The sequence below is a fragment of the Beta vulgaris genome, chromosome 8, assembly GCF_026745355.1.
Source record: "Beta vulgaris subsp. vulgaris cultivar EL10 chromosome 8, EL10.2, whole genome shotgun sequence".
Classification (NCBI taxonomy): Eukaryota; Viridiplantae; Streptophyta; class Magnoliopsida; order Caryophyllales; family Amaranthaceae; genus Beta; species Beta vulgaris.
In genome coordinates this window covers 49,795,527-49,823,311 of record NC_079209.1, presented here as the reverse complement: position 1 = coordinate 49,823,311, position 27,785 = coordinate 49,795,527, and the positions used below count along the sequence as shown (strand labels likewise).

Sequence of the window (27,785 nt, the reverse complement as noted above, 5' to 3'; positions counted from 1 at the left end):
TGTCAAAACTTTAATTAATTCCAACAACGATCTCATCCAAAATTCTCCCAAATTTGCAGTAAATCAATTTAACTTAACCAACCTCACACCTAAATCAGCTTGAACTAAACTTGACCTAATCTAATCATAATCATAATAAAAAAGACAAATGACCTGAATTAACCCAACTTCACATGAATTGATCTTAAACTCCAATCCGTTTGGTAGGGCGTAATAAATTTTCCGGGAAAACTGTTTTCCTCTATTTTTCCATAAGAGTAAAATTGATCTCCCAATGATGGACAACCATTTTTCCTTCAAAATAAAGGAAAAACTGTTTTCCTTCATTTTTCTTATCTCTCTTGTACACTCCTCTCATTACCTCCTTACTTTCTCTTTCATTTCATCATTTTTTTTTACATCCAACCAAACAAGGGAAAAGTAATTTTGAAATTGTGTTTTCAATTATAAATTATTTTCCACGAAAATCATTTTTCACTGAAAATAATGTTTTGCAATTGGCATAATCAAAAGGAACCCTAATCAAACCAACAAAATTGACACATTAACACAAGATAACCCGACCTAAATATAACCGGATCCGAGATAAAAACGAGCCAAACACCCGAATTGACAGCTCTAGGCTTGGCAATTGGCATATACGGAATGTTATGTTGTGGCCCTTAATTTGGGCATCATCACAATTCACATATGGTAGAGCAAAGTGACGTGTGAGAATTCAAAGCCCGTATATGAAAACGTGTCATGCAACTAGAGCAAACTTATATATATCATATATGCACCTCATACTACGCAATGCATTTTCTGTTTCTTTCTTCCTTTTTTCGGTTTCCCACCATTTTACGTGAAGAATATCCCAGGTTAGAACCACCACCTTTTCACCTCCATTTTATTTAAGCCATTAATTATGGTTTCAATTGATTTTCGAATTTGTTGTTGCAATATAGAGTATACCAACGTAAATACGTAATGTTGTAGTCTTGTAGATGTCATCTAACTTAGTTGGTATCGTGGGTGGTATGTGCGAATTAAATATTGTCATCTAACTTAATGAATAGAAACTAAACACCCAAACTTGACCTCGATTCGGATGTAAATCTAACTTAATGAACCAAACATACTGATGAGACAACAAAAGGAAAGGCTTGTGTTTGCATGGCCAAATCATAAGGAATCATTCTTTTTCTTTGGTTTCACTACAATGGACTGATTAACATATGGGACTATGTGTATGTGTTGTTAGGAGTAATACTATAATTCGCTGGTATAATGAGGTTTCCATGGAAAATTTTGGTCAAATTTTTGTTTGATTGGTAAAATAATGAAATTTTAGATTCACTATAAATATTTGTAAACAAAATTGTATTCGATTTGGAAATTCAAGAACTACTACATGCAGAGTTGCTAAAGTTTGACATTGAATTCAATCTATACTCGATATCATTACCATGTATGATGTATGGCTCTCTATACACGAAAAATGTAGAACGTGCCTGGTTACTTGGTAGATTTCCCTTTGGTCGAACCGAATTTTGCTTTGTCAAGTAGCTCTCTTGCCATTTTAATTTGAAGAAGAAATTTATTTTGAGTAATTTGGCAAAAATTAGATCATAGGATTGACATTGCTGCTATTGAAGAACCTTGAAATAATAATGTTGTCTCATTGGAAACTGCACTCAGGCAAATGATAATCTTTGCATTTCATATATATCATGAGTTTGCTATCTTGATAATTTGGTGCTGATTTTACTGCTTTAGTTTTAGTTTGGAATTTATATAGGATAACCCAATACTTTAGACATTTTTCTAGAATGACCTTAATTATTATACATTCTCCAGATTAACCCCAAACTTTGGATAACACTCCAGAAAATTATCGATGGTAACCTTGGAGAGATCTCCTTGTAAAAAATAACAAGGTGTTTTGGAAAGATATCTGAATCTCAGGGTTACCATGATTTCCCTGATTTCTTGTCATGGAATACTTATAAACAACTGGCCGACGATAAGCTTTAGTGGATAACCAAATTTCGGTTTAACAGTGCATTACAATAGGTGACAGCTACGATTAATGAATGGTTTTATATACATATAACCAACAATAATTTGCAAATCTCAAAACGTAGAGCATGCAAAGTTTTGAACCTTTGTTACCCACGATGGAATTAAACATGTTAGTAACAAATATATTGATTTTCTACTCCAGCAGTAGGCTTGATGCTACTGGCACCCATGTTTTAGGCTAATTAGTTAGATACCATGCCTTTTTCTTTGTGAATACAAGTATTTCAACAGTCAACGACATAAATTAGCTATTTTCCTCTGCAGTTTTATAGTGATGAAGAACTGGATGGGGAAGACTTACAACCAAGAAATCAATCATCTTCCCAGTGTGTAAACTAGGTCTTGTCGGCTTAATTGTACAAGAAATGAATCCATATAAGGAATTCCATGGACCAGCCACCATCGTCGCAGGATTCTTTGCGTTGATGGCATCAGTTCTCTCCCTGATTTTGATTTGTCAACATCTAAGATCGTATAATAATCCTGCGGTAGGCTCTTCATTCTTCACCAGTGCCTTATCTTTAGATAAGTTTGGTGTATTAGATATTGGTATGATTATTGATTTGAATTTTCACAGCATAGACAGAGAAAAGATGACATTTCTACATTGTGTTTGCTAACGTAATTCTTCACAGCCTTTGGTGTTAGCTACTCATATGGTCCTTATCTTTCTCACTTGGAAATGCACGGTAAAGAGTATTTGAAATTTTGAATGTGAAATTATTTTTCCAGGAGCAAAAGTGGATTGTTGCTGTGCTTCTCATGGTTCCTATCTATGCCATTGAGTCAGTAAGTATCCATCTAGTATCTGCAATCCAAGTTTTGGCTTCAGTTTATCGAGGGGTGTGTTACTCGAACTCAGAAACTAGTATCTGACACAGGTGTGTCTCTAAGTGTCCGGCCTGACTGTTTGATGAAAAAAATTTGGGCTAAAATGAAGTGTCGTAGTATACCTATGTTGGAGTGCTGGGTCCTGACACAAGTACTTCAGGTAGAATGAAGATTCCGAATAACAAAGTTTGAGTGAATATATTTTAAAATAAATAGATGTAAAATGAAATAACTTCCAATTATACTTCTCTTGTTTCATCTAATGGAAGATGGTCACTCTGAAAGGGTACGCAAAGATATTTTATGAAGTGATCTTGCACAAATCATCTGACCAAATATATTTCTTTCCCAGATCATATCCTTGTCCAATCCTAAGACTTCCCTAGCCTGTGACATTTTGAGAAATTGTTATGAAGCATATGCGTTGTACGCTTTTGGGAGCTACCTCATCGCCTGCCTTGGTAAGCTCCATTAATTATTAGAGTTATATGCTGTCAAGGAACTAGTTCTGTATTGTTCTATTAGTTGTTACTATTTTAAATTCCAAGATAGTCCAAGTTAAGATGCAACTATGCATCTGCTTCAAGCCCTTTATACTAATTGTGGAATCTTATGTAATTGTATTTTCCAGGGTAAGTTTTCTTATTGAGTACCTAGTCCTATATGCACGCGATGCATTCGTTGATGTAGAGAGAACATAATTTGTAGAAAAAATAGCTTCAAAATTTCATTTCATCACTATAACAATGTCTTTTAACAATTTAAATATCAATTATATATGGGTGTTTTAGGCATTTCAGGTCTGGGGAACGTCAAAGTCCGCAGGTGTTCCCTTATAGAACAGAGATACCAGATCTAAGACATGATGAATGGACTTGTTTTTTACCATTTTCTGCTTCCATATTTCAGCTTCTTTGGAAACTAAAATAAGATATGTAAAACCAGAAAAAAGTATACTACAGTTTTTTTGAAGTAATTCAAAACAAACATGATTAGGATAAGTTTGGCTAATGTTAGGTTCATTATGCAAAATATATCTGCCTCAGAAAATCTCAAAACCAAAAATTGGAAAGTTTTTGAACATTTCATGCTTTTGATGATAATTGGGTAGTTAAGATTGTATGGAAAAAATTTTTGTGGCAGGTGGAGAAGAAAGAGTTCTAGAACTATTAGAAGATAAATCAACAAATGTACTTAACAAACCACTGCTGGAAGGAAGAGATACAGAACCAGAGTCACATCCAAAATCATTCCGCGACTTCTTTCTAGACCCATGTGCACTTGGAGAACAATTGTTCTCAATTATTAAATTTGGTCTTGTACAATATGTAAGTGAAAATACCTGCAACTTCTGGAGTTTATTTTGAACTTGTCAAGACTAACATTTGCTTAGTAATCAGATGATCCTGAAGACAGTCTGTGCTTTCCTGGCTTTTGTTCTGGAGATATTTGGTGTATATGGTGACGGTCAGTTCAAGTGGCATTATGGGTATGTTAACTGTGAATATACACTTATATGACTATATTGTTGATATCGCTGCACCTATATCCAATTTTGTTGAACATTAAGAAATGCAGGCTGTCTTTTTCGCATTTGTTTGAAAGTTGATTATTACTCAGAATCTTTTAAGTTACCACTCGTAGTACCTGTGTCAGATTTTCGGTATTCTAACACGGGTATGGCCGCTTGACATTTCAATTTTAGCCAACGTCATTGAGAGTTTTCATTTAAATTTTCATGTCAGATACGTCTAATACAAGTAACCGAGTCCGAGTAAAATAGGGGAACCCTCAATAAAGGTGCGTTCTTTTCAATTGAGCTGAAATTAACCTGATTGGACCTGTCAGCCCTTATTTCACCTAATGTTATTTGAACCTGATCAACCCTCAAAACTATTTTTAAGGTGAAGAAAAGCACCCTAAGTCAAACTTGGAAATTAGTTTGTGTTAGTAGCTCTTTGTCTACTGGTATGCTGATAAAAAGATATAGGACTTCTCCATATCATGTCTTACTTAAGTACCATTAGAAACTTCCATTGTCACATCCTTTCAAAATACTGTAATTGCAACATTTGTGGAACTTGTGCTGGCAATTCGCATCCGTGCATTATTCTCATTTTAAGCCATCAGTGTCTTTTCAGGTACCCATATATTACAATTGTATTGAACTTCAGTCAAATGTGGGCACTGTATTGCCTAGTTCAGTTTTATAATGTGACTCATGAGAGACTTAAACCAATTAAACCACTTGCAAAGTTCATCAGCTTCAAGGCTATTGTGTTTGCTACGTGGTGGCAAGGTGTAGGAATTGCACTGCTATGCGCACTTGGAGTTCTACCAAAAGAAGGAAAAGTTCAGACTGGTTTGCAAGATTTCTTGATCTGCATTGAAGTAAGTCTTTCGTTGATGGAGTTCCATAAGCAAAATGAATCAGAATGTTGCCTCTTTTAGGAACTTTATCCAAAATTACCCATTGTTTATGCCATGTCCATGCATCTACCCCTTATTTTGGACTTTTCACATAATTGATAATTGTCATATTTTTGTTAACGATCATCTAATCATAATACCTCCTATCATAGTCGACTGCTAAATACAACAAAAGCAATGATCTAGAGAGGTCTAGTTATGAAACCTTAACCCCTTCTCCTCCATCTCTTCAATGGAACGAGATAAAGGTAATACATCAGTCTTGAAAAGGACAAACATATTTTTTCTTTTCGAGGGGAAAGAAAACAAAATATTGGTATAGACGGTGGATAGTTAAGTGCAATTAAAAAAAATTGAAATTGTGGTCTTCTTAAACCTTAATGGTGTAGTTGTGGTTAAATTGTTACAATCAAAACAGCATACATGTGAAACAAGGAGGGAAAAAGTCAACATCGTTGTATCTGGTTAACTGGGCGAAATTCGATTGGTGGCAACTTTTTGCCACCAAATTGTAATAAAAGGTAGAATCCCACAACTTTTGTTGTTTATATGTTAGTTTTTGACAAAAACAGTGTTTTCTATGGTTATTTCACAAATGTTCCTCAAGTAAAGATTGCTATAATCGTAATTTGTTGCATCTTATATAACTTGACGATTCATGGAATACTCACAAGTAGTTATGTCTTGCTGTCTGCACAGATGGCAATTGCGGCAATAGCCCATGTGTGTGTCTTTTCTGCAAAATCCTATAATTTCTTACCAGTATCAGAGTACGGGAAAATCAGTACTCGAACTGAGAAAACATTGATTAACTTAGAAAAGGAAGGTAAGGGCAAAGGACCAACTATGATAGAGAAGACTGAAACTGAGATCAAAGCTCCTGGAACAAGCATCACTGAGAGTGTTCAAGACATTGTCGTCGAAGGTGGTCAGCAGGTATGAAAATATGTTTCACTAGATATTTTATCGATTCACAACACCAAGATATTGTCATTTCATAACTAAGTAGATAATGTTTTAATATATCCACTATTGAATGAGAAATGGCAGGTGGTTGAAGATGTAAAGCTGACCATAAATCAGGCAATAGAACCTGTCGAGAAGGGCGTAACGAAGATCCAAGAAAGCTTCCATCAAATAACAGTGGGTTCTGACGACAAGCAAGAGTCGGATCTGGAGATTGAGGAACACGTTGAGGACGATGAACCAGGAAGCAAGTCTACTGTAGCATCCCAAAAATTGAGTGTCACCAAATCTGTAGATGAGACTTCTTGATATATTGATAGACTTCTTGATATATAGATACTTCTTTTCTTTCTCCTGTTGACCCTTTTGGAAGGTGAGTTGGTGCTTGAAAAGAACTGTTTTGGACGTTGGCTGATGGGACATTTAATCATTGGGACCATCACATCAAGAAATTTGGCCAAATCATGAAACATGTACAGTTAGTAATATGGAATATTCTCTACCTCTTTTCATTAGGAGTATATAGATGTCTGTCTGACTTGAAAGATACTTTGGGACAGACTATTGCTAATATAAGTTGTGGGTTAGCGAGGTATGGTCAACCCAAACTTACAAAAGGACTTCTTTGTCCACTGCATAGAGGAAAGGGTGATGCATCCTCTTCCTCTGATACTCACTCTTTTAAGTATGGTTCATGTTTCCCTGTTACACACTAGTATCAATTTTAGACACCAAAATTGACAAATGTTAGCACAAAAAATAGCTTATCAATCTTTAGGTTTCTGTTTAGCACAAATTTTTGACACAATTGTAATGATAACAAAGCTCTGATTGCGGGGACCTATGTTATTCAGACACTCTCTTCTACCTCGAGTGTCGCGTGTCGACTCGACACGACGCGCAACACACCTGGAATTTGGAAATGGATGTCGATATGCGTATCGGAAAAGCGTCCTCTGTCGGATACCCATTTAGCAAAAGTGAGAAAGAAACGAAGGGAGAAAAGGGGGAATAATTACCTAATTCATTGCACTTTCATTCAAATTTTAAAATTTAGGATTTATATGTAAACCCTATATCTGTTAATTGATGTACGAAATCTCTTGATACCATGTTGGGGTTTTTGTTTGGGAGATTGAGCCGCACCCAATGATGTGATTTCCTCCATTAGACACAGGCATAGCCATGGATTACCTTCAGTTTCTTCTCTGGCAACGGTGGAGAGATGAAAACTCTTCGCGGCTTTGTCAAATACTATGTAGTATGTACACTACTATGTTTAAAGTTGTCAAATTATTTGGTACAACAGTACAACTATCAAATAAAATTATTTAATAATGTTTTAAAGGTGTGGTGTTAATGTGTTATGGTGTACAACTAAGAAGAGTCATGTGATTGCCGGGAAGAATTCCAAGAGTTGTACTTTTTGTATAACTTACCTTTTTCGATTTCTTCTAAAATATAATAATGAATATAATATAATACTTAAACTTTTTGTACAACTGATAGTACTATTTAAAATTTTATCATTTTTTACCGAATTCTTATTATTTTTTAATCAAAATAAAGTGTCGGAAAGTTTTTTCCGACACTTTCAATGATAGATGTGTCTAAAAAATTGGTCAAGACACTCTCTTGACCGTGTCGAAGTATCGACTAAATTTTTGAAGTAGAGTGTCGGATCTTTTGATCCCTACTTGGATACGACACCCGTATTCGTGTCGGAGTAACATAGACGGGACAGTCATACAGAAACTAGGGAAAGTAATGACATGGTATGATTAGGGGCTCCAATCATGGATGGCTGGTTATGTACATTAAGCAAAGGTTATCGTCAGGATCAAGAAAAAATCACCCAATTGAACTTTAAATTTTCTGATCAATGGACTTCTGTATACAATGTTTTTGCTAATGGAAGTTTACATAGATTGTATAAGCCGGCTATACGCACAGAACTGATCTTATTTACTCACATAAAAAATAAGAAATTAGGGTTGGAACCAAAAGAAAAGATAATTTACACTTAAGAACCAAACCTATAACACATTTTTTCCTGGAAGTGGTGGAGACATATCTAGTTGTCACCTCCTGAGCAGCATATTTGTGTGCAACACTCAAGGCAGCCAAAACAAGCGAGACTTGTGAATAGCTGAGTTAATGTAATTGCACATTGGTTATTGATCTTTGAGCATGCCTGTATGCAGCACATACAGCAACAGTATCCACACATCCTGGTGCAGCAATCTGAGGCTGCCTTCACGATGATTTCAGCTGCTTCTGGTGGTTTTGGTTCAGTAAAACCTGGAGCGATATTTTCAGCAGTTGCCTTCACATTTCCAAACCCAATACCGATGTTTTTCAACACTTTTAGTTTCTGGGGTTTAGGATCAGGCTTTTCTGCTCCATTTTTGCTCGATGTTTTCTTCTGCTCAAAAACACCCACTATAAGTATATGCTACAATGCTCAAATATAGAAAAACATGTGAAGAATGCTCATGAATACATCAAGTTCTCTCAACTATACTTGTCTAACTGAGATTTTTGTTCTTTCTAGCGTTAAAAATGCCAGACCATAAAATGTGAACTCACTTAACTAAACTTGTCAATCAAGTCATTGTTCAGATTAGTTTCGGGTCGACTTAATTTTAGGTCTTCTACATTCGGTTTGAGTACTTGACTTATGATTGGATCGGGTCCATTTAGTTTTGAGTTTGCTTTGGTTCCATGGATGATCAAATTGGATCAGGTGTTTGTCAATTCAAGTCAGGTTCATCTCGTTCAGGTAGTTATCCTGTCCGTCCAACCTTTAGATCTTCATGTTTTTAGGGCACTGGTTCTAGTGTTCTACTGATTGTACTCTTCTAAATGTGATACAAAAACAAAATTAATAAACCATTATACCATTGTCAAAGTGTACCCCAATTACCCAAATTAGAAAAAGGAATAGCGTATCTTGGATAGGTGTGGTACGCTCATATGTTTGTGGTGGGCCTCGAAACCTCAAATGGATGTGGTGGTATTTTAGGCAGTTGTTGGAGGTGCTCAAGGTGCATAAGCTGGTATCTCCCTTGGAAGAAGCTATTACCTATAGTTTCTCATCCTAGGGTTGTCAAATCTACTAGACCACAATATACAAGCTGATACATGATCTTAGCCCCAAAGACAAGCTCTAGTTACCAATCTACTACCCCCAAGAATTATCTGACAGCTATTCTCTATGTCTTCATATTAGTGCATCAAACTCCAAACTAAACTAATATGTAAAAATTTATTTTATTGAGGAATACAAAAGAGAGCCAAATTGTATTATCATGATAGCCATAGACCTTCTCAAGCAATACCTGCTTAATGGCAACTTCTGCTTCTTTCTTCAGGGTCTCAGTCACGAATAAGGCCATAGATGTATACTCTGAGACGATGCCACTGTGAACGCTCATTTTTGCAACCTGCCAAATAATAGAGCGCAATTTCCGCTATTAAATTACAAACTGTTTTCATTAACAAGGCATAGTACTAACTAGTAATGAACAGCTGTAATAATGATAAAGCCAAAGAACTAATATGGTCTTTTATGGTCTGTTACAGAGCTGTAACAGATCGAGTTCATATAGCATCAAAGAGCTTATGGCAAACGACATGATATATAGATAACTCCACATTGTTTGAACATCTAATCACAATGGTATATTCAGAGAGTGCATATAGACCTAACCCTTTAGAAACAGGTGACAATTATTTTTCTTACAAGAACTAATATCAAAATTTTAGAAGTTCTTCCCAAATCCCATCAGTCGTCACTTTCTGTCAAGCATTTCTTTAGTAGGAAGAGATTGACAAATATTCTGAAAATTTAAAAAGTCCTCATCTCATGTCAACACAATCAGTTTAAACACACAAGAGGTTAATACCAACACAAATGTCGCTTCACATAAAACTCCATGGTCGAGATTGCAGAAAGCACAGAAGTGCAAACGGTCAACTAAATGGCCGCTTGCTACATTGAAGGACTCGAGAAAGACAAAAAAAATCCATACAGCATGACTCAGAGTATAAAGTTAAAAAATATGGTACCATTAAGAGCTTGTTGCAATTTTAGTGATCAGAAATACCTAGAGAAAATGAGGAAAGATTTAACTGTCAAACGACAGAAGGCTTGAAAACAAACATCAATATCACCAACAAAGTCCGGGTCTTCTAAATAATCTCCATGATAATAAAAAAGGGGTTGACTGTACGCAGCCTTACCCCTGGATTAATAATAAAAACGGCCTTGATGTTAAGACTAAAGTGCTTTGAACACGCATAAACACAAACATACTCAGCCTCACACATGCACGCTTGATAAGTGTGTTTCAAACGTACTTTATGGACTCCTTTTAGCTCATTTTGATCCTCTTTCTCCCATTTCTTCCCTCTTTATTCTCCCTTTCCCCTTCTATTTCATTCACTTGATCATACTTGATCATAGTGATATTTTGCTAGATTTTTAGTCATTTTTGACCGAATTTCTAGTACATTTGCTTTCACCTTGTTTTGCCATGTTCTTGATATAGGTGAAACTACTAAGAGGCTACGATTTGTAAACTTGGAAAAGGTAGCAATGGAAACAAAGCACACATTGATAAATGGTGCGCTTGCACCATTCCCCATGTCCGCTCGCACAAAGGAGCACATTGCACAATGAAATCTTGAACGGAAAACTTCAAATGGACATAACTTTCAAACCATAAATCGGATGTAGGTAATTCCAGTTGGAGGTGAAAGCTCGTTTCGATACTTTCCAACGACTGGTCATAAGCTTGATTTGGATATAAAACGAAGAAGTTATGCTCGTTTTAAGTTGAACTGTCCAGTTTGAGGCAGAAGGGTTAGGTGCGCCCGCACCTATTTTTGGTGCGCCCGCACCTCTGTTTGGTGCGCCCGCACCAAAAACAGGTGCGCCCGCACCAGTCGTTTCCGGAAAATGGAGCTCGTGGCTTCATTAAACGAGTTTTTGTTTTATTTCGAAGACTTACGCTTTATTCTAGTTTTCACACAATATTTTAGGGTTTTGTATTAGAGAGAAAACACTTGAGTTTTCATTGGTAATTGAGATTAGAGATCATAGTTTGTGATTCAATTTACATTCAAGGTACTTTTCATTCAATTCAATTCAAAGTTTCAGTTTTATTTCATTCTCTTGGTGTTTGTTTATGTTCTTATATTATTTAAGATCTTCATTCTCCTAGTTTAATAATTGTGATTTCTAGTAGTTTAATAATTTCTTAATCATGTTTAACCTTAGATTAGTGATAGATTTTATGTTTAATTGCTTAAACTCCATGATTAGTGAGTAGTTTCATATCTAGGGTTAGGGTGAAAGTATGAATTAGGGTTTTAATTACGATGTTGATGTGATTGTGATGTATGGAGAAGTTTATGCATTGATCTTGGTGTTTTGAGACCTTAGGATAGATATTGATCACATTTATACTTTGGTATTTTGATTTCAAAGTTCTTAATCGGATTTTGAACTCTTTTATCATCCCCAAGAATCAACTTAATTTCTATACCAAGATATTGGTGGAAATTAAGGGGATCCTTCATTAGGGGTTTTCCAAACTTATTGAATCTCTTAATCAATTAACTAAAGACCATTCGAGAGAGGATTTAGTTGATTGATTAAGTGATTACTCTTGAGGACCATTCGAGAGAGGACTCAAGTATATTTAGAGGGAAACTAAACCTTGCATAATCGTCTTTGTTGCTTCCAATCGCATTAACAATCATCATCCGTTCTTATTCATACTAGTAACCTTAACTCTAGTGTCTTTTATTTGATATTTAAACTCTGATATTTGTTGTTCTAGTTGTTAGATAGTCTTAATTGTTACCAAACATCTTTCAAACCCCAAATACCTTTCAATTAGGTAGTCTAGACTTGATAGACTTTAACAATCCCATTTTCCCTGTGGATCGACCCTTGACTTGCCCTTACTATTTCCTTAGTAATTGCTTGTTAGGATTATAAATATTGTTTGGAAAGCGGTTCTTAGTGCCTTAACGACACACTAAAAACCTCTTATCAAAATGGCGCCGTTGCCGGGGAAATATGCTATTGATTGAAGTTTTCTTAAGTTTGAAATTGCTTAATTGATTTTTTTTTCTTTTTTTTTACTTTTCTTTATTGGTTTTTTTTCTTGTCTTTATTTTATGTGGTAAGTGCTGTTTATATGAGTCTAGGGTTTTGTACATAATTTTTTATTTTTTTTTTTTTTTTAAGAGAATTTCAAAAAATGACGAACTTTTTTTTTTCCTCAATATGAGGATGAACCATTTTGGAATTATTATCAGAGATTTGAGAACACTCTTCTAACTAAGTATAGACTTGAGATTTGGGAGATGTGTGAGGTGATATATGATGGTTTGAATATGCATACAAGAGAAATTGTGGAGTCTATGTTTAATGGTGAATTTCGATCCCAACACTTTGATGAAGCATGGAGTTTCTTTGGGTGGTTGTCTAGAGATACTTATGAGTGGGACATGGAAATACCACTTTCTAAATTTAGAAGATGTTCTAGCTGTGAACGCCATGTTTATTCTGAAATTCTTAATTCAGTTGAAGAAAATATGGCATTATTAAAGAGATGTGATTCTATGATGGACAAAATTGTCGAATCTAGCAAAATATCAATTGAAACATTGGGTCAAATTATCAATAATCAAAATCACTCTTGTATGACCATAACTAATGAAGATGATGAGTGGGATATGGATGAGAATCCCAGAGTAGAGGAATCATTTGTTGAGAAAGCTTACACTATAAAGTCTAATGATGTTGAAAAAGTAGTTGATGAGACTTTTGTTTCTACTCGTTCTCTTCATATTCCTTTTTCAAGGAAAATCGACTTAGTTCCTTCCTTTCCCATCTTATTCCCTCGCCTCAAAGTTTCACCATTGGAAGAGCCTTTGACCTCTTTAAACCTTCACAAGACCCAAATGAAAGTCATCGAGGATATGACCGAGCTTAAAATTTGCAAGGATCATCAAAAGGAGAACTCATTGTTTTCTTCTTTTTATTTGAATCTTAATGTTTGTTCTTCATACTTTCCAGGATTCTCTTGGAAATTTCATTATTTCCGGCACTCATTACTTGGTAAGCATATAGACGCATTGAAATTTGTGCATGCTCTTTATCTATATCATACCTATTTGATCCATTGTGAAATGTGTGCTAATGCTTATGACAAACTATTGAGATCTTTGTCAAATTATTTAGTGATAAGGTCTAGCTAATTATCCTAAAAGAGCTCTTTTTGCCAGGTATGTTGAGACCCTTCTCCTTATCTTACTTGGTTAGGATTTTTGCTTGTTTTTCTGCCGTTACCTCATCCCTTACTTTCTCTTTGCTTGTACACTCCGAGGACGGAGTTTGTATTAAGCTTGGGGGAGTTAGTTAGCATGTGTTCTCTCCATCTCAACATTTTTTTCCCCTTTGCATTTAGGTTCTTTTTAGTGCTTTTGCATGTTAGGTTTGCATAAAAAAAAACACACAAAAATATTTTTTTTCCTGCATTTAGGATAGCTTGGTTGCATGCATGATTTGTGGCTAAAAATGTTCATAACTTGATTGGAAGACCTTCCCTACATTAGACTTGATGGTTTTGGAAGCCCTGTTGTGACTTTAAGTGACTCTTGAGAACGATAATTTTGGTAGAGTCTCTTTGAAATTAGGCGAGTTGGATGAATGGATTGCCTTCCCCTTGTGCGACGAATCCCGAAGGAGGGCCAAGAACCTCGTAAGACTCATTCCCAACCCTCACCATTGATCGCCTAACTTGTGACTTGCATTTTAGCTCCCCAAGATTGCATAAGACCGAGCCTTTAGAAGAATGATTTAGGGCGTTTCTTTTTGCTAGAAATAGGAGCTACAAAGCCAAAAGCTTTAATACCGGCATAATTATCCGCTTCTCAACCCATCTGAGCCTTTCTATCCTATTTTTGCTTAACCCTCATAATAAGTCATGGCCAAACTTTCCCCAAAGTGGAGTGCATGTCTAGTTTGTGTTGAGTTGAGATTGTTTTGATATTGAGTCTTGGTTGAAAGTTAGTTAATATGCAAGTATTGCAAAAGCTAACAAAAATTTCAAAAGAAAAAAAGAAAAGAAAGAAAAGAAAGCTCTTAGTGTTTCATTTGAATTTCTATTGAAAGAAAAGAAAGAAAGAGCAATTTGATGAGAAAATGAAAAATATTCAAAAAGTGAAAGAGTTCAAAAGGTGAAAGAGTCAAAGTGGAAATCAAGGTTATGTGTGAGTTCTTGAATTGAGATTGGTGTTAGGACTAGCTTGGGGGAGTATTTACCCCTAGTTTGTACTCCACTTACCCTTTTTGCACCACATTCCTAAACTATCATCCACACCCTTAACCTAGCCCCGTTACAACCTTAACAAAGTCCCTTTTGACTTCTAGATTGGACTTGGTCGATTTAGTAGTGGCGGGCGAGATTTTGTGCAAGTCATGATAATGGTCATCAAAATGTGGTAGAGGCGAGCAATTATGGTTGAGCATCCCTAGGGAGGAGTCAAACTTGGGTCTTGGAAGTGGAAAAGAGTGAGAAATCACTCTTGGAAAGCCTTCTTTCAAAAAGACTCGGTTGATCGGTGGATTGAGCCTTAGAGTCACTCTTGTGCTTCCTAATCATCATCCCTCTTGTGTTTGGTTGGTCTCCTAAATCTTGCTATGAACTCATTTAGCTTGCATGTCATGTTTGTAACCTTGCATTTAGAGCATATAGTGTTGCATGTTTCCCTTTCTTTTTATTCTCTTTTTCTTCTTTCTTCATTTCTCACTCTTGGTTTACTTGAGGACAAGCAAAACGCTAAGCTTGGGGGAGTTTGATAAGTGTGTTTCAAACGTACTTTATGGACTCCTTTTAGCTCATTTTGATCCTCTTTCTCCCTTTCTTCCCTCTTTATTCTCCCTTTCCCCTTCTATTTCATTCACTTGATCATACTTGATCATAGTGATATTTTGCTAGATTTTTAGTCATTTTTGACCGAATTTCTAGTACATTTGCTTTCACCTTGTTTTGCCATGTTCTTGATATAGGTGAAACTACTAAGATGGCTACGATTTGTAAAGTTGGAAAAGGTAGCAATGGAAACAAAGCACACATTGATAAATGGTGCGCTTGCACCATTCCCCATGTCCGCTCGCACAAAGGAGCACATTGCACAATGAAATCTTGAACGGAAAACTTCAAATGGACATAACTTTCAAACCATAAATCGGATGAAGGTAATTCCAGTTGGAGGTGAAAGCTCGTTTCGATATCTTTCCAACGACTGGTCATAAGCTTGATTTGGATATAAAACGAAGAAGTTATGCTCGTTTTAAGTTGAACTCCAGTTTGAGGCAGAAGGGTTAGGTGCGCCCGCACCTATTTTTGGTGCGCCCGCACCTCTGTTTGGTGCGCCCGCACCAAAAACAGGTGCGCCCGCACCAGTCGTTTCCGGAAAATGGAGCTCGTGGCTTCATTAAACGAGTTTTTGTTTTATTTCGAAGACTTACGCTTTATTCTAGTTTTCACACAATATTTTAGGGTTTTGTATTAGAGAGAAAACACTTGTAGTTTTCATTGGTAATTGAGATTAGAGATCATAGTTTGTGATTCAATTTACATTCAAGGTACTTTTCATTCAATTCAATTCAAAGTTTCAGTTTTTATTTCATTCTCTTGGTGTTTGTTTATGTTCTTATATTATTTAAGATCTTCATTCTCTAGTTTATATAATTGTGATTTCTATTAGTTTAATAATTTCTTAATCATGTTTAACCTTAGATTAGTCATAGATTTTATGTTTAATTGCTTAAACTCCATGATTAGTGAGTAGTTTCATATCTAGGGTTAGGGTGAAAGTATGAATTAGGGTTTTAAATTAGATGTTGATGTGATTGTGATGTATGGAGAAGTTTATGCATTGATCTTGTGTTTTGAGACCTTAGGATAGATATTGATCACATTTATACTTTGGTATTTTGATTTCAAACGTTCTTAATCGGATTTGAACTCTTTTATCATCCCCAAGAATCAACTTAATTTCTATACCAAGATATTGGATGAAATTAAGGGGATCCTTCATTAGGGGTTTTCCAAACTTATTGAATCTCTTAATCAATTAACTAAAGACCATTCGAGAGAGGATTTAGTTGATTGATTGAGTGATTACTCTTGAGGACCATTCGAGAGAGGACTCAAGTAATTTAGAGGGAACTAAACCTTGCATAATCGTCTTTGTTGCTTCGAATCGCATTAACAATCATCATCCGTTCTTATTCATACTAGTAACCTTAACTCTAGTGTCTTTTATTTGATATTTGAACTCGTGATATTTGATTGTTCTAGTTGTTAGATAGTCCTAATTGTTACCAAACATCTTTCAAACCCCCAAATACCTTTCAATTAGGTAGTCTAGACTAGGTAGACTCTAACCAATCCCATTTTCCCTGTGGATCGACCCTTGACTTGCCCTTACTATTCCCTTAGTAATTGCTTGTTAGGATTATAAATATTGTTTGGAAAGCGGTTCTTAGTGCCTGAACGACACACTAAAAACCTCTTATCAACGCTCATCAAGCTTTATGACTTCAACCCTATATACATACAAAAAGGCCTATATATATGACTTTAATCTGTGCACAAACATATATATGCACACACATAAACACATGTATATTTGTGTGTGCGTTTGTCAACTGTCGAGGATATGCACACGGCAAAAATGAGTAAATAGAAATCCAGTTTCAACCATTCCAGGCATCATACTCGAAAATGACCAAAGAAAATAAGGTACCTTTTCCTCAAGTTGTTTATCATCCAAAAGCCATGCTTGAGATGTGCACATTATGATATGTTGCATGGCCAATATCTGTAAATTTCAAAAAAAAAAAAAAAAAAAAAAAAGCAAAAAGATACAATACCTCATGAGTACAAATGGTTTGGGCCCTTCAGACTACAAAAACAATAGATCTGCCAAGCTTCTCTCTACTAGTCGACTCAACTTAATAATCCCGGAATATTAGACAAAAGTTTTAAGTTTTCTAGAGAGTAAAACCAGATTGATGCCAAACCAGATCAATAATTCTTTCAGAAATTATTTACACAGCTATTCCCTTTAAACAAAGATGCTTAGTTGTAAATTTATGTTGCTTTAAAACACCTTTCTGTTTTTCCACCACATATAATAAGTAAAGATGAGATTTTCAGATTCAGAACAATTGCTGTCAGCACGTAGATCCCATATTTCATGCATCTATTGTGCATCATGGAGCTTTACACCTTAAAGAAAAAGAAAATAAGTTTAAGGTCTAACAAGTTTCAGCCCTATGGTACAGGTTTTTTTTTCCATTATTAGGTCCATGACATTTGAGAAGTTGATCTAGATTCGAAAAGGTTTATTGGATGGACTTTTCGATCAAAATTGTCCAAACAATCACAAGACTAGTGAAGGCTTTCACTGCTATTTTTTTAAACAAAAAAAATGCAGAATCATCTAAAATTACTTGTGGAAAGATTGAAAGTTGTGAGTTCAAAGCTGTACCAAGGATATGATCTTATCTAATTGCTTTTATTATAAATTCATTGTAGATGTTGTGTGGGAATTCTATAAATGGTATCATTCTTTCCTGTCAGATTAAAGTTCTGTTAACAGCTAATAAGTCTTAAGTTTAATTCACAACTGAAAGGAAGAGTCACTAAGTTTTGAAAAGTCAAATAAGCAAGATCACAGCGACAACATCTTACTTTCTCAAGAGGGAATGCCTTTGACTTGTGGACCTTCAGTTCCAACTCATAGCTTGTCATACCAGCAATAATGCCCCTCGCTTTGAGGACTTCAGGAAAATTCCCGCTGTATCTTCCGGATATTGTCAATGGGCTTTCCAATGAGAGATCTGGAACATTGATCGGGTGCACCTGATGTTTCAATTGGAAACATAGCAACATTTAAGCTGATTAAGAGGGCATGCTATCAGCTAGAAGCAAGTCAAATTTGTAGCACTAAGACACGGGAGCTAATCAATTGATGTAACAGGATGTTACAAAGACATACATAACTAAATTGTTTGCCAGCCCGTCAAATTCAGGCACATAAAACAATTTTGACAAGTATAATGCTCGGATTTGGATATAAGTGTCAAACTTAGGTATGTATCCAAGGATGTAACATAAATAAATTCTCAACTTTCTTTTAAGCAGTAAGGCATGGTTCTAAAGTTATGATATTGGCATACAGGGGACAAGGATACATTCCTTATCTATTAAGGAGAATGGTGTAAGCAGTAAGGTAAACAATATGCTGTTTGTGACCAAAATTAAAGTGCCCAAGTGTCCATATCCTTTTGCACTGTCGAGTATCTAGAAACAAAGAATCTAAGAGGTCAAATGGATTTCATCATACAGTATTACTTATTTCTAATTAAAGGAACGATTACAGAACTCTCAGGCCAGTCTCATGTACAGTAATTAAGACGAGATCTGCAACCACATATCATCCTTACACAGTAACACCCATATCACAGCTATGCACACATAGGGACAGTAATTAAGAAGAGACCTGCAACCACATATCATCCTTACACAGTAACACCCATATCACAGCTATGCACACATAGGGACAGTAAGTAAAGAATCAAAGACAACTAAAATTTTGTAAACTAGTATTAACAAAGTCTTAAAGCAAACTATAATAACTAAACATGATAGATCTACAGTTGAATGCCAAGATATGATGCATACAGGACAAAGACTAGAAGAATACCTCAGCATTATCAAGTTCGTCTAATGTGTCGAAGGTTATATTTGCAAAAACAGTAGACGAGGCTCTAGTAATTAGGTTCTGCAAACGAGACTCTATCATATCTGAACCAACCAAAAACAATGAAACAAGAATCAGATTGGACAGGTACTTCCTGCATAAACAACATATTTTCTTCTCTTTCCTCCAATATTTATCTGTAAATTAAAATAGTACTGCAGACTGGAAACTTCAAAAATAACACGCCAACATAAATTATTACTCACTCCTCTTCACAATATCTTGCTATATGTGCCACAAAATTGACCAGTAATATTTTTCCAAAATAATATAATAGAGTAGTGTAAAATATAAAGATCAAAATAAGTCCTCAAAAATGGAATCAAAAGGGTTTCTTATAGAGTAAAAGCTTCCAAAAGAAGCTACAAATCAAAGATATTTGCCAATGCAAGTAAAGGATAAAAACTTGGGGAGTAATCTGGGATGAAGGAAATGTAATTTTCCATTCGTTACCGGAAAATGTGGTGCAAACATTTTTCATTCGTTCCATTAGATATCAGCATGAAAACTTTTCTTCCAGTTTCATTCCATGTTTCCCACAGTGATTCCATTTCATTTCAAAATTCTTTAATCTTCATTACTCCTCTTAGCCTTTTATTGTTTTTAAATTTAATACTAATATAACTGTTTTTTATTTCTACAAAGTTTTCCTTAAAATCACCAAATACACCTAAATCCCAGAATGAGATTGACAAAAAACTTGGAAGGTAGATATTTAGCACAAGGAGAGTATACTAATCTCCCTATATTATTCAATGTTCTCTTAAGGTTTATAATATATTTTAATCATGTTAAACAAACTGAAAAGACACCTAGTGTAGAATGGAGGATGGATTTCAATGGGAATACCAGCAGGGGGAGGGGACAAAAGAAGTATGAATGCCAGTATAGATATACAGGGAATATTAATATGTTAGGATACTAAGAGGGATGTATTGGCTACTCTATCGTATCACATGACTGCAAGAGGAATTTATCAATTGAATTCGTTTGTAATGAAAATACAATGAGACTTACCTGCATCGTAGGCAGCATCATATTGACCTTGCCCAATCATTGCTAACATTCTCAAAAAGTAATGATTACAATATACACCTGCATCCAGTACGATATACAAGTTTGAGATACACCAGTTAGGATCTAAAAGCACAAAACAAAATAAGCAACAGCATTCTCTAGACGTGCATTCTAGACACTTGCTTTATTTGAATTCTCCTTTTCAATCAGCAACTATAACAGCAGCAGTGTGGACTTGGGGTGGATGAGAGAGTGAAAAAAGGGAAATATAATCCTTTGCATCAACCAAAAAAAATAATACACGTAACTTTGAGATTTATGCAAAGTACAAGAAAGTGATGGACCATTTTCTTGCATCCAACTGCATTATGAGTAGGCTCAGATGTTAGAGCATGGAAGCCTTGATCATTATGTTCTAAATGGAAAACCAAAGTGGCCCCTCTCCTTCCTCTCTTTCAGACCCCAGATAATACGCAAAATGCAGTTTACACATTCAGTAAAATAAGCAAGATATCACAACAACCAAATTCTCCACCCCCAAAATTGCCTGCCACAGTAAATCCAAATGGGAAACTTTTATATCTTATCATCGTTCTTCTTGCCTCTGAAAGCAGGGAATATCTCTCAAAAAAAATAGCTGGGTAATGTTAAGCAAAGATGTCATAATGTGCAACATCATCTGCAGGAGGAAAGAAGCCATGGGCCTTGTAAACAAGTCAATACAACCAACCAAGTCCAACCCCAAAACTCTCAGCGCAGTAGATCCACATGGTCAATTTTTACAAACTCCAAAAGCAGGGATTATTACTCCCAAAAGAAGGTAAACAGGGTATAGCACACACGAAATGGTCCAACCCCAAAACTCTCAGTGCAGTAGATCCACATGGTCACCTTTTACGAACTTCAAAAGCAGGGATTATTACTTCCAAAAGAAGGTAAACAGAGTATAGTCTAGCACACACTAAATGATGAGGGACAACGCAGTTTGTGACATTTGTACATACATATAATTCTTGAAACAAGAAATCATTACCAACAGCACCATCAATGCCTAAAAAACTTTTTTCAAAGCTAGAAAGTAGACTATTTACCGATTCCAAAGGTGTGTAATCATTACCAACAGCACCATCAATGCCTAAAAAACTTTTTTCTAAGCTAGAAAGTAGACTATTTACCAATTCCAAAGGTGTGTATACGTGGACTTATTTGTTTCATATTGGATAGACGACTCTTTGCAACATTACATATACGTCTCTCATCTTCAACAGCTCCATCAGTAATCAGGATAATCATAGGCAAGGAATCACGCGTATCTGATAATATTTCCATCGCCTGCAAGAAAAAGAGGTCAGTACTTAAGCCAAGGTCCAGGCAAAAAGAACAAAAAACATGTTAAATCTGGCAATTGCATGATCTGGAGTATCCAGTATAAGAAAAATTGGCAATCTCAACGTCAACTTGCACAATCGCAACAATCTTCGCATCAATAGTCCACAACAACAGCAATCAGTTGGTTTCCAGTTTCCGCTACAGCCTAAATTGGCATAAAATTAAAAATCCCTTGAAAAAAATTGATTCAAATTTTCAACAAGCTGACAGGAGGAACATACAATACACAACTACAAGATCCCGAACAATTTTTTGTTGGTCATACATATTGCCAATGCCACAAGATACAGAAATTAGCGACTCAAAGTAAGGTAGACAACTAATTTAAAAAATAGAAGGTAGGTGACACCAAAAGTCCAGATTTGCTGAAAGTATGCATATGCAAATCAAGAGGTCCCAGTTTCTTAGAAATTAACCCATACCAGATTTTTTCGTACCAGATCGATAACAGATTAATTTAGTAACTTGTGAGGGAACCCCATCATGTTTAATTGGAGAAGAAAGAAAACCTTGTCAAGAGCAAGAGAGATATTGGTGCCATCCCCAACCAGAAGGTTATCATCCATCCACTGTATGGCTTTTTCAATTGTTTCCTGGTTAGCAAGCTTCATGGATGACGAAAAGGGAAAGATCTCTCCGTTAAAAGCTATTACGTTGAACAAATCTTCTGGATTAAGCTCAGTCATGGCTGCACTCAACGATTTCTTGGTAGCCTCAAGTGGCCTCCCTTGCATGCTACCACTTATGTCAACAACATAAACAATACTTCTTGCAAAACCCTGGCAAAAAGGACGCAGTGTATTAGCAATATTAATTTTCCAGAGGAAAAAGCAGCTCAAGAGAGAAAAGATTCAGTGTCACACAATCCGCAGCTCACTCCAGAACACGGAATAGGTTCGAGAACGGAATTCACGTTTTAGGGTAATGCTTCTAAAAATAGGCCTCTTTCCTAAGCAAAATGTCAATTGCAAAGTGGCACAATGGAACCGGCAAATCAATTCCCAATTCGCGGGGCAGGTGGGTGATTTATTTGACACTGAATAAGATGGGGAAGAAACAAATCTCCAAACTAAAGAAACTATATTTCTCTCCTTATCGGGCAGTAATATTGCAGAAACTATACAGATTTGAAATGGAACCTTTTTGCCTTGCTGGATTCCTGGAAAAAAATGCACGCAGAACATCTCTCTTTGATCTGTATCATCAATTGATGGCGATTGCAAAAGCACACTGCCAAATATATGACTTGTAGGAACCTAGAAAGAGAGAAAGTACCAATTAGCTGATGCTTCTCTATAGAGTACAGATGCATCAAAAGATGTGTGTTATAAGCAGTACCATCCCACATAACTTCAATGTATAGTTCCATTATCTACAAATAAAATCTATGCATGACTATATAAAATAATCAGCAAAAACTCGTGGCAATAGATATCTTACGCTGTATGAGAAGCTAAAATCTGTATTTGACCACGTGAGAACATCTGACTCGTACACGAATGACAGAAATTCCACTTGTCGTTTTCGTTCCTGGAATGATATCAAAGAGATTTGAGGAAAACCATATCATGTGCCAACAAATTCTTTAGTTTATAGGAAGAAAATTACCTTTAGAGGGTGACTAATAGTCTTACACAAAACTTCACTTTCATCACCTGGATGGACATTTAGCTGTATCTTCTCTCTTTTGGGTATCTTTTTACTTGCAGGAGTCACATACTCGGGAAAAGAGAATGGTACACACAGAGAAAATTCACCATCATGATACTTCAACTTTTGCGACCAACTTATTTTGATGGAAATGTTAGTTCCGCCATCAACCTTACAAAGTTGGAGCACACATGAGATCCAGTTATTCCAAAACAAAAAAGCTGGTTTCAATATTAGCAAGATTGATTGGTCACCTGTGGGATTGTTATAGAAAAAATATCGGGTTTCAGAAATGCTCCATCATCAGCACCTGATTCATTCTCATTCCTTTCATCTTCTGTGGAAATAATTTGAGTACGAAATGATTTTCTAGAAACATCGATCTCAACACCTAGAACTGAACCCTGTTAGAATGGTAAATTGTTTGAGAACAAATGGATGGAGAAAGCCAAACAGCAGCAAACACTAGAGACTATTATATGAAGTTGAAAGAGATAGAAAGAAAATGAGAGATCGTTCATAATTTCAGTTGATCAAGTACATTAACGACCAGGGTGGGACAGTGATTGGAGATTTGAGATTTCAACAGCACCGGCACATGAATCAAAGAAAGAATAGAAAAGAAAATTTATTTTGAATCTTAAAGATATGATCATATGGAAGAATTATTCTTCTTTGGGAGTTGGGACAGCAACACTAACTAATACAAACTAGAAATAGAAAATTAACATATATTCCAACTCAAATCAGTCAGACGAAAATTACATAGATAATTACCACTAAGAGAAGTCAAGATACAAAATTCATCATGTCATAACAACATTTCAGTTTGTTCTAGAAGGCGATCAGAATGGAGTTGCAAAATCAAGCTATAGATACATAGCATCAGAATATTTGCATACACATGCTTAAACATAAGTGCATCCATTAAACCAGTACAATGAAAATTCCATACATTTCTGTAATCTTTCAATTGGTAAAGTTCAGAGAGCTTAGAAAAGTCAAGATACAAAATTCGTCATGTGATAACAACATTTCGTTTGTTCAAGAAGGTGATCTAAATGGAGTTACGAAATCAGGCTATACATACTTAGCATTGTAATGTTTGCCTACACATGCTTAAACTTAAGTGCATCCGTTAAACCAGTACAAAGAAAATTCCATTCATTTCTATAATCTTTCAATTGGTAAAGTTCAGAGAACTAAACCCCACTCACCCACCCGTAAAAATCAAAAACAAAAGAAAGCTTTACAAAACGGAGAGGGAATGGAAATGGTTCTATAAATGAAAATCACTTCCATGATCCTAAACCAAGCAACATTTTCACATAAGTAAATCTAAACGATCCATTGCACACACATAAAAAAAAAAGTATTTCTAAATCTCATTGACAAACTTGCATGCACATACTAAGGGCGTGTTTGGGGGTAACTATTATCCTCATTTTTGGGGGTAACACATGACCCTACAGGGATGGTGGATTCTTGTTACCCCCATATCAGGGTAATAATTTCGCCCTCCTTACACAAACAATACCTCATGTTATTTACCACCCACCACCTCCCTCCACTTTCAAACTCTTTAAATTCTTCTATTTTTACCTCCCTTGAAACACAATCCAAGCATGGCCTAAAAGTTAAATTATATATCAGAACAATGCACTAGGATAAGTGGGGGGAAAAAGGATGAGTAAGAGGTGAGGTGCGGGTGATGGTATAACAATTGAACTGAAAATCAAGATTCAGATTGTATAAGAAAGGGATCCAGGGGAAAAGGTCTAGCATTCTACAATATTGTCATATCAAAGGCTTCCACCAAATGCAGAAATCACAATAAGAGACCATGAATACGAAAAAAAAAAAAAGAACCATAGAGGCCAAAGATTGATAAGTGCTATGTTCTCATTACTCATCAGTGGTGGATCATCTAGATTTTAAGTATAGGGACTCCTGTCTCCCTACATTGTAATCTGGCCAGGTTGCAAACGAAAACACCTTATACTCATACTCATGATTCGGGTTCCCACTCAAATTAAGAGTTCTCAACTGGTCTAACATCCTTTCAATATGATATTCCTTTATTTTCTCCCAAATAACTTCACGGCATTTTAGCATAGCATTGGTCAAACCTCACTTTTAGTATTCCATATCAACAGGTAAACCTCAATGACGAGATCCGGCAACAAGAACTAGATAAGTGTGGATTTGAAAAGTAGAACCAAAAGATAATCAAAGAGTTCCACATATTCGGCTTACTCTGTAATCATGTTTGGTCATACTAGGAAATAAAATTTTACTGATAGCGTCCAGAGCTAAGGCTGACTGTAGAGATTCCTACTTAAAGATTAACTTAATTAAAGGGGGTCTAGAAGCAACTTATCCTATTTTGCGTAAAATAAAACATCCTAGGACGTCCAATTTATTGCAATTTTGTGAGACACGGTCCACACAACCAAACAAAGCATCGCGCCTTTTTTCTTGTCAACCAATCAATCACTATGTGTAACATTATGCCCTGGATTCAGAAGGTCAGATTCAAGAGTACGAATAACATAGCTCCTCATGTTAGACTTGTGTAATACATCAAAAACACTTCCATTGGTTCTCTCATGCACTTCTCCATTCATCATGACAGCTCTGAAAGTCTTATTGGATAGACCACAACATACTCAATCTCCTAGTAACTACCTCAGCAGCCATTATTCGCACCAAAACCTTAACTTTATACAGTATGGTCCCACATCATCTACATAATTGTTTCATTCAATCCTCAAAGAAGCAACTCATTCCTCTTTGTTTTGTCTAACTGCTAATACGAATACAATTTCCCGCAACATGAACTAAAAGTTACTCCTATCAGTGACCAACTCCCATAAATCCCCAAAATCATTTCACTGTAGGTTTCCATTTTAGATAGTCCAAAAAATGACACACTTTCCCAAAATAGTAAGTACATACTAGTAGCTTCTAATTATTGATAACCATTACTTATCTTCAGCTGAGTTACAACACTACTCCATCAACAATACCATGTAATTCTGCAAATTTCACCTTGAACCATACAAAGAATCATTAAACTAGTACGTGTTGAAGATTACCAATCCATAAAATTTTCAATATCCAATTGAAACCACAATACACAAACATTTTAGACTGTCCCAAAAAAAGACACTTTCCTAAGATAGTAAACAACATACTATTCCATCAAAAAAAAGAACAAAAAAAAAACCATGCATTCCTGCAAATTTCACCTCAAAACACAAAAGAATACATTAAAATTATCTATGTTGAAACTGTTCTACCAATCAATTCAACTTCCAAAATCCAATCAAAATCACAATACACAAACATCAAAATTGGCCACTAGTTATCATTTCTCAGTAAAATGCTACATAGACTCCGCCTCCCTAATAGATAAATCCTGTTTACGCCACTGCGCGAAGCAAATAAATAAACACAAACAGTAACATAGGGAAAAAAAAAAAAGCAGAAGATCACCTGCTCTCCCATGGGAACAGCAAGACGGCAATCACAGGACTTACTTCCCATAACACAATGCACTCTCCATTCACCAGAAACCGAAACAAAAACCGTGTCCAAATAACAATCAACCTCCATTGAAACATTATTCATTTGAAGAGGAATCAACGCAGGAGGATCGCATCTACCATAAACATACGGCTGGTAACTCGGAATATCAGGATTATCGACAATTCCAGGGTCGGAAACTACAGCGTAAACCATCGGAGCTGTCGGAAGGTAAAACCTCGGAAACTTCGACATCGGCGGCGGAGGTTTCGGCGGCGCAACTGATCTGTCTTTGCCGAAGTACAACCTCTTTGAGAGCTTTAAACCTTCTTCTACTGCTTCCATGAAATCTTCTTCTGTCATCGCCATTGATTTTTGATTGCAATTTCTAGGGTTTTTTCTGATCGATGAGAGAGAATTTTGGTGAATTACTTGTGTTTTTCAGCTGAAAAGAGGAATATGTTCTGGAAAGAGAGAGATGAGAGATGAATAGAGAAATACAGTTGGGCATCTATTCTAGAAGTTATGAACAAAGTATGGACTTTGTAGTATGGACTGTTTAAAAGATAAGGTAAAGTTTTAATGATATTATGAGTAATAAATTTCTATCATAGTCTCATAAAAAGTTTAATCATGGTTTTTTGGAGTTTTTTGTTTTAGTAATTTTATTGAGTGTGATTGTAAGCATGAGATATTAATGTGTTAATTATTAGTACTATATTTGGTATGTGACTTTTTCTAATTAATATGGAGTTAAGATTTTATAATATAATAGTAATATGTTTAGTGTGTCAATTTAGGTAAATGAAAGTGACACTTTAAAAAAGAAGGTAAAAAAGTGAGAAAGAGAATATTTTGTTTTTGAGAGGAAAAAGGAGAATATTGATATAAATGATAAGGATAGTAAAATTATAAGAATATTAATATTCTCTATTTTTTTTACTTTTTTTTTTATATGGTTACCTTTGAATATTGAAATAAAACTTCTTAAGATTAGCCAACACTAATTACTTGTTATAATAAAGACTATAGGTCATTGCATTGTTATTGCC

General features: G+C 35.6%; 2 protein-coding genes across 5 annotated transcripts; one reads left to right on the top strand and one right to left on the bottom strand.

Moving 5' to 3' along the window:
- The first annotated feature begins 801 nt into the window (after positions 1-801).
- LOC104883962 (protein LAZ1 homolog 2) lies at positions 802-6,644 on the top strand. Of its 4 annotated transcripts, XM_010668542.4 has the most exons (9): positions 802-860; positions 2,329-2,552; positions 2,797-2,853; positions 3,248-3,356; positions 4,039-4,223; positions 4,296-4,384; positions 5,037-5,286; positions 6,025-6,261; positions 6,376-6,644. In XM_010668542.4, exons 2-9 carry the CDS (start codon positions 2,430-2,432, stop codon positions 6,598-6,600), a joined length of 1,275 nt encoding a protein of 424 aa, XP_010666844.2. In that variant the 5' UTR covers positions 802-860; positions 2,329-2,429; the 3' UTR covers positions 6,601-6,644. The 4 variants fall into 4 exon arrangements, with proteins under 4 accessions (XP_010666844.2, XP_048491058.1, XP_048491057.1 ...); XM_048635101.2 differs by lacking the exon at positions 2,329-2,552 and having other exon boundaries at positions 838-860; XM_048635100.2 differs by lacking the exons at positions 802-860; positions 2,329-2,552 and adding an exon at positions 2,642-2,685.
- A 1,498-nt stretch (positions 6,645-8,142) lies between these two features.
- On the bottom strand, positions 8,143-27,275 carry LOC104883963 (uncharacterized). Its single transcript, XM_010668543.4, has 13 exons — positions 26,704-27,275; positions 23,460-23,609; positions 23,164-23,376; positions 22,996-23,085; positions 22,695-22,811; positions 22,065-22,334; positions 21,342-21,498; positions 20,167-20,244; positions 19,093-19,193; positions 18,078-18,248; positions 17,128-17,202; positions 9,633-9,737; positions 8,143-8,716 (listed from the first exon to the last, which is right to left on the bottom strand). The coding sequence occupies exons 1-13, from the start codon at positions 27,100-27,102 to the stop codon at positions 8,366-8,368; spliced, it is 2,277 nt and encodes a 758-aa protein (XP_010666845.2). The 5' UTR covers positions 27,103-27,275; the 3' UTR covers positions 8,143-8,365.
- Between the last annotated feature and the right edge of the window lie 510 nt (positions 27,276-27,785).

Excerpts from the sequence above, each read along its gene's own strand:
- LOC104883963 (XM_010668543.4), bottom strand. The coding sequence starts at position 27,102 with ATGGCGATGACAGAAGAAGATTTCATGGAAGCAGTAGAAGAAGGTTTA. Across the intron at positions 23,377-23,459 it reads TTTCTATAACAATCCCACAG|GTTGATGGCGGAACTAACAT; the intron begins GTGACCAATCAA and ends CAACTTTGTAAG. Across the intron at positions 8,717-9,632 it reads CAGAAGTTGCCATTAAGCAG|AAGAAAACATCGAGCAAAAA; the intron begins GTATTGCTTGAG and ends GTTTTTGAGCAG.
- LOC104883962 (XM_010668542.4), top strand. The coding sequence starts at position 2,430 with ATGAATCCATATAAGGAATTCCATGGACCAGCCACCATCGTCGCAGGA. Across the intron at positions 2,553-2,796 it reads GATCGTATAATAATCCTGCG|GAGCAAAAGTGGATTGTTGC; the intron begins GTAGGCTCTTCA and ends TTATTTTTCCAG. Across the intron at positions 6,262-6,375 it reads TCGTCGAAGGTGGTCAGCAG|GTGGTTGAAGATGTAAAGCT; the intron begins GTATGAAAATAT and ends GAGAAATGGCAG.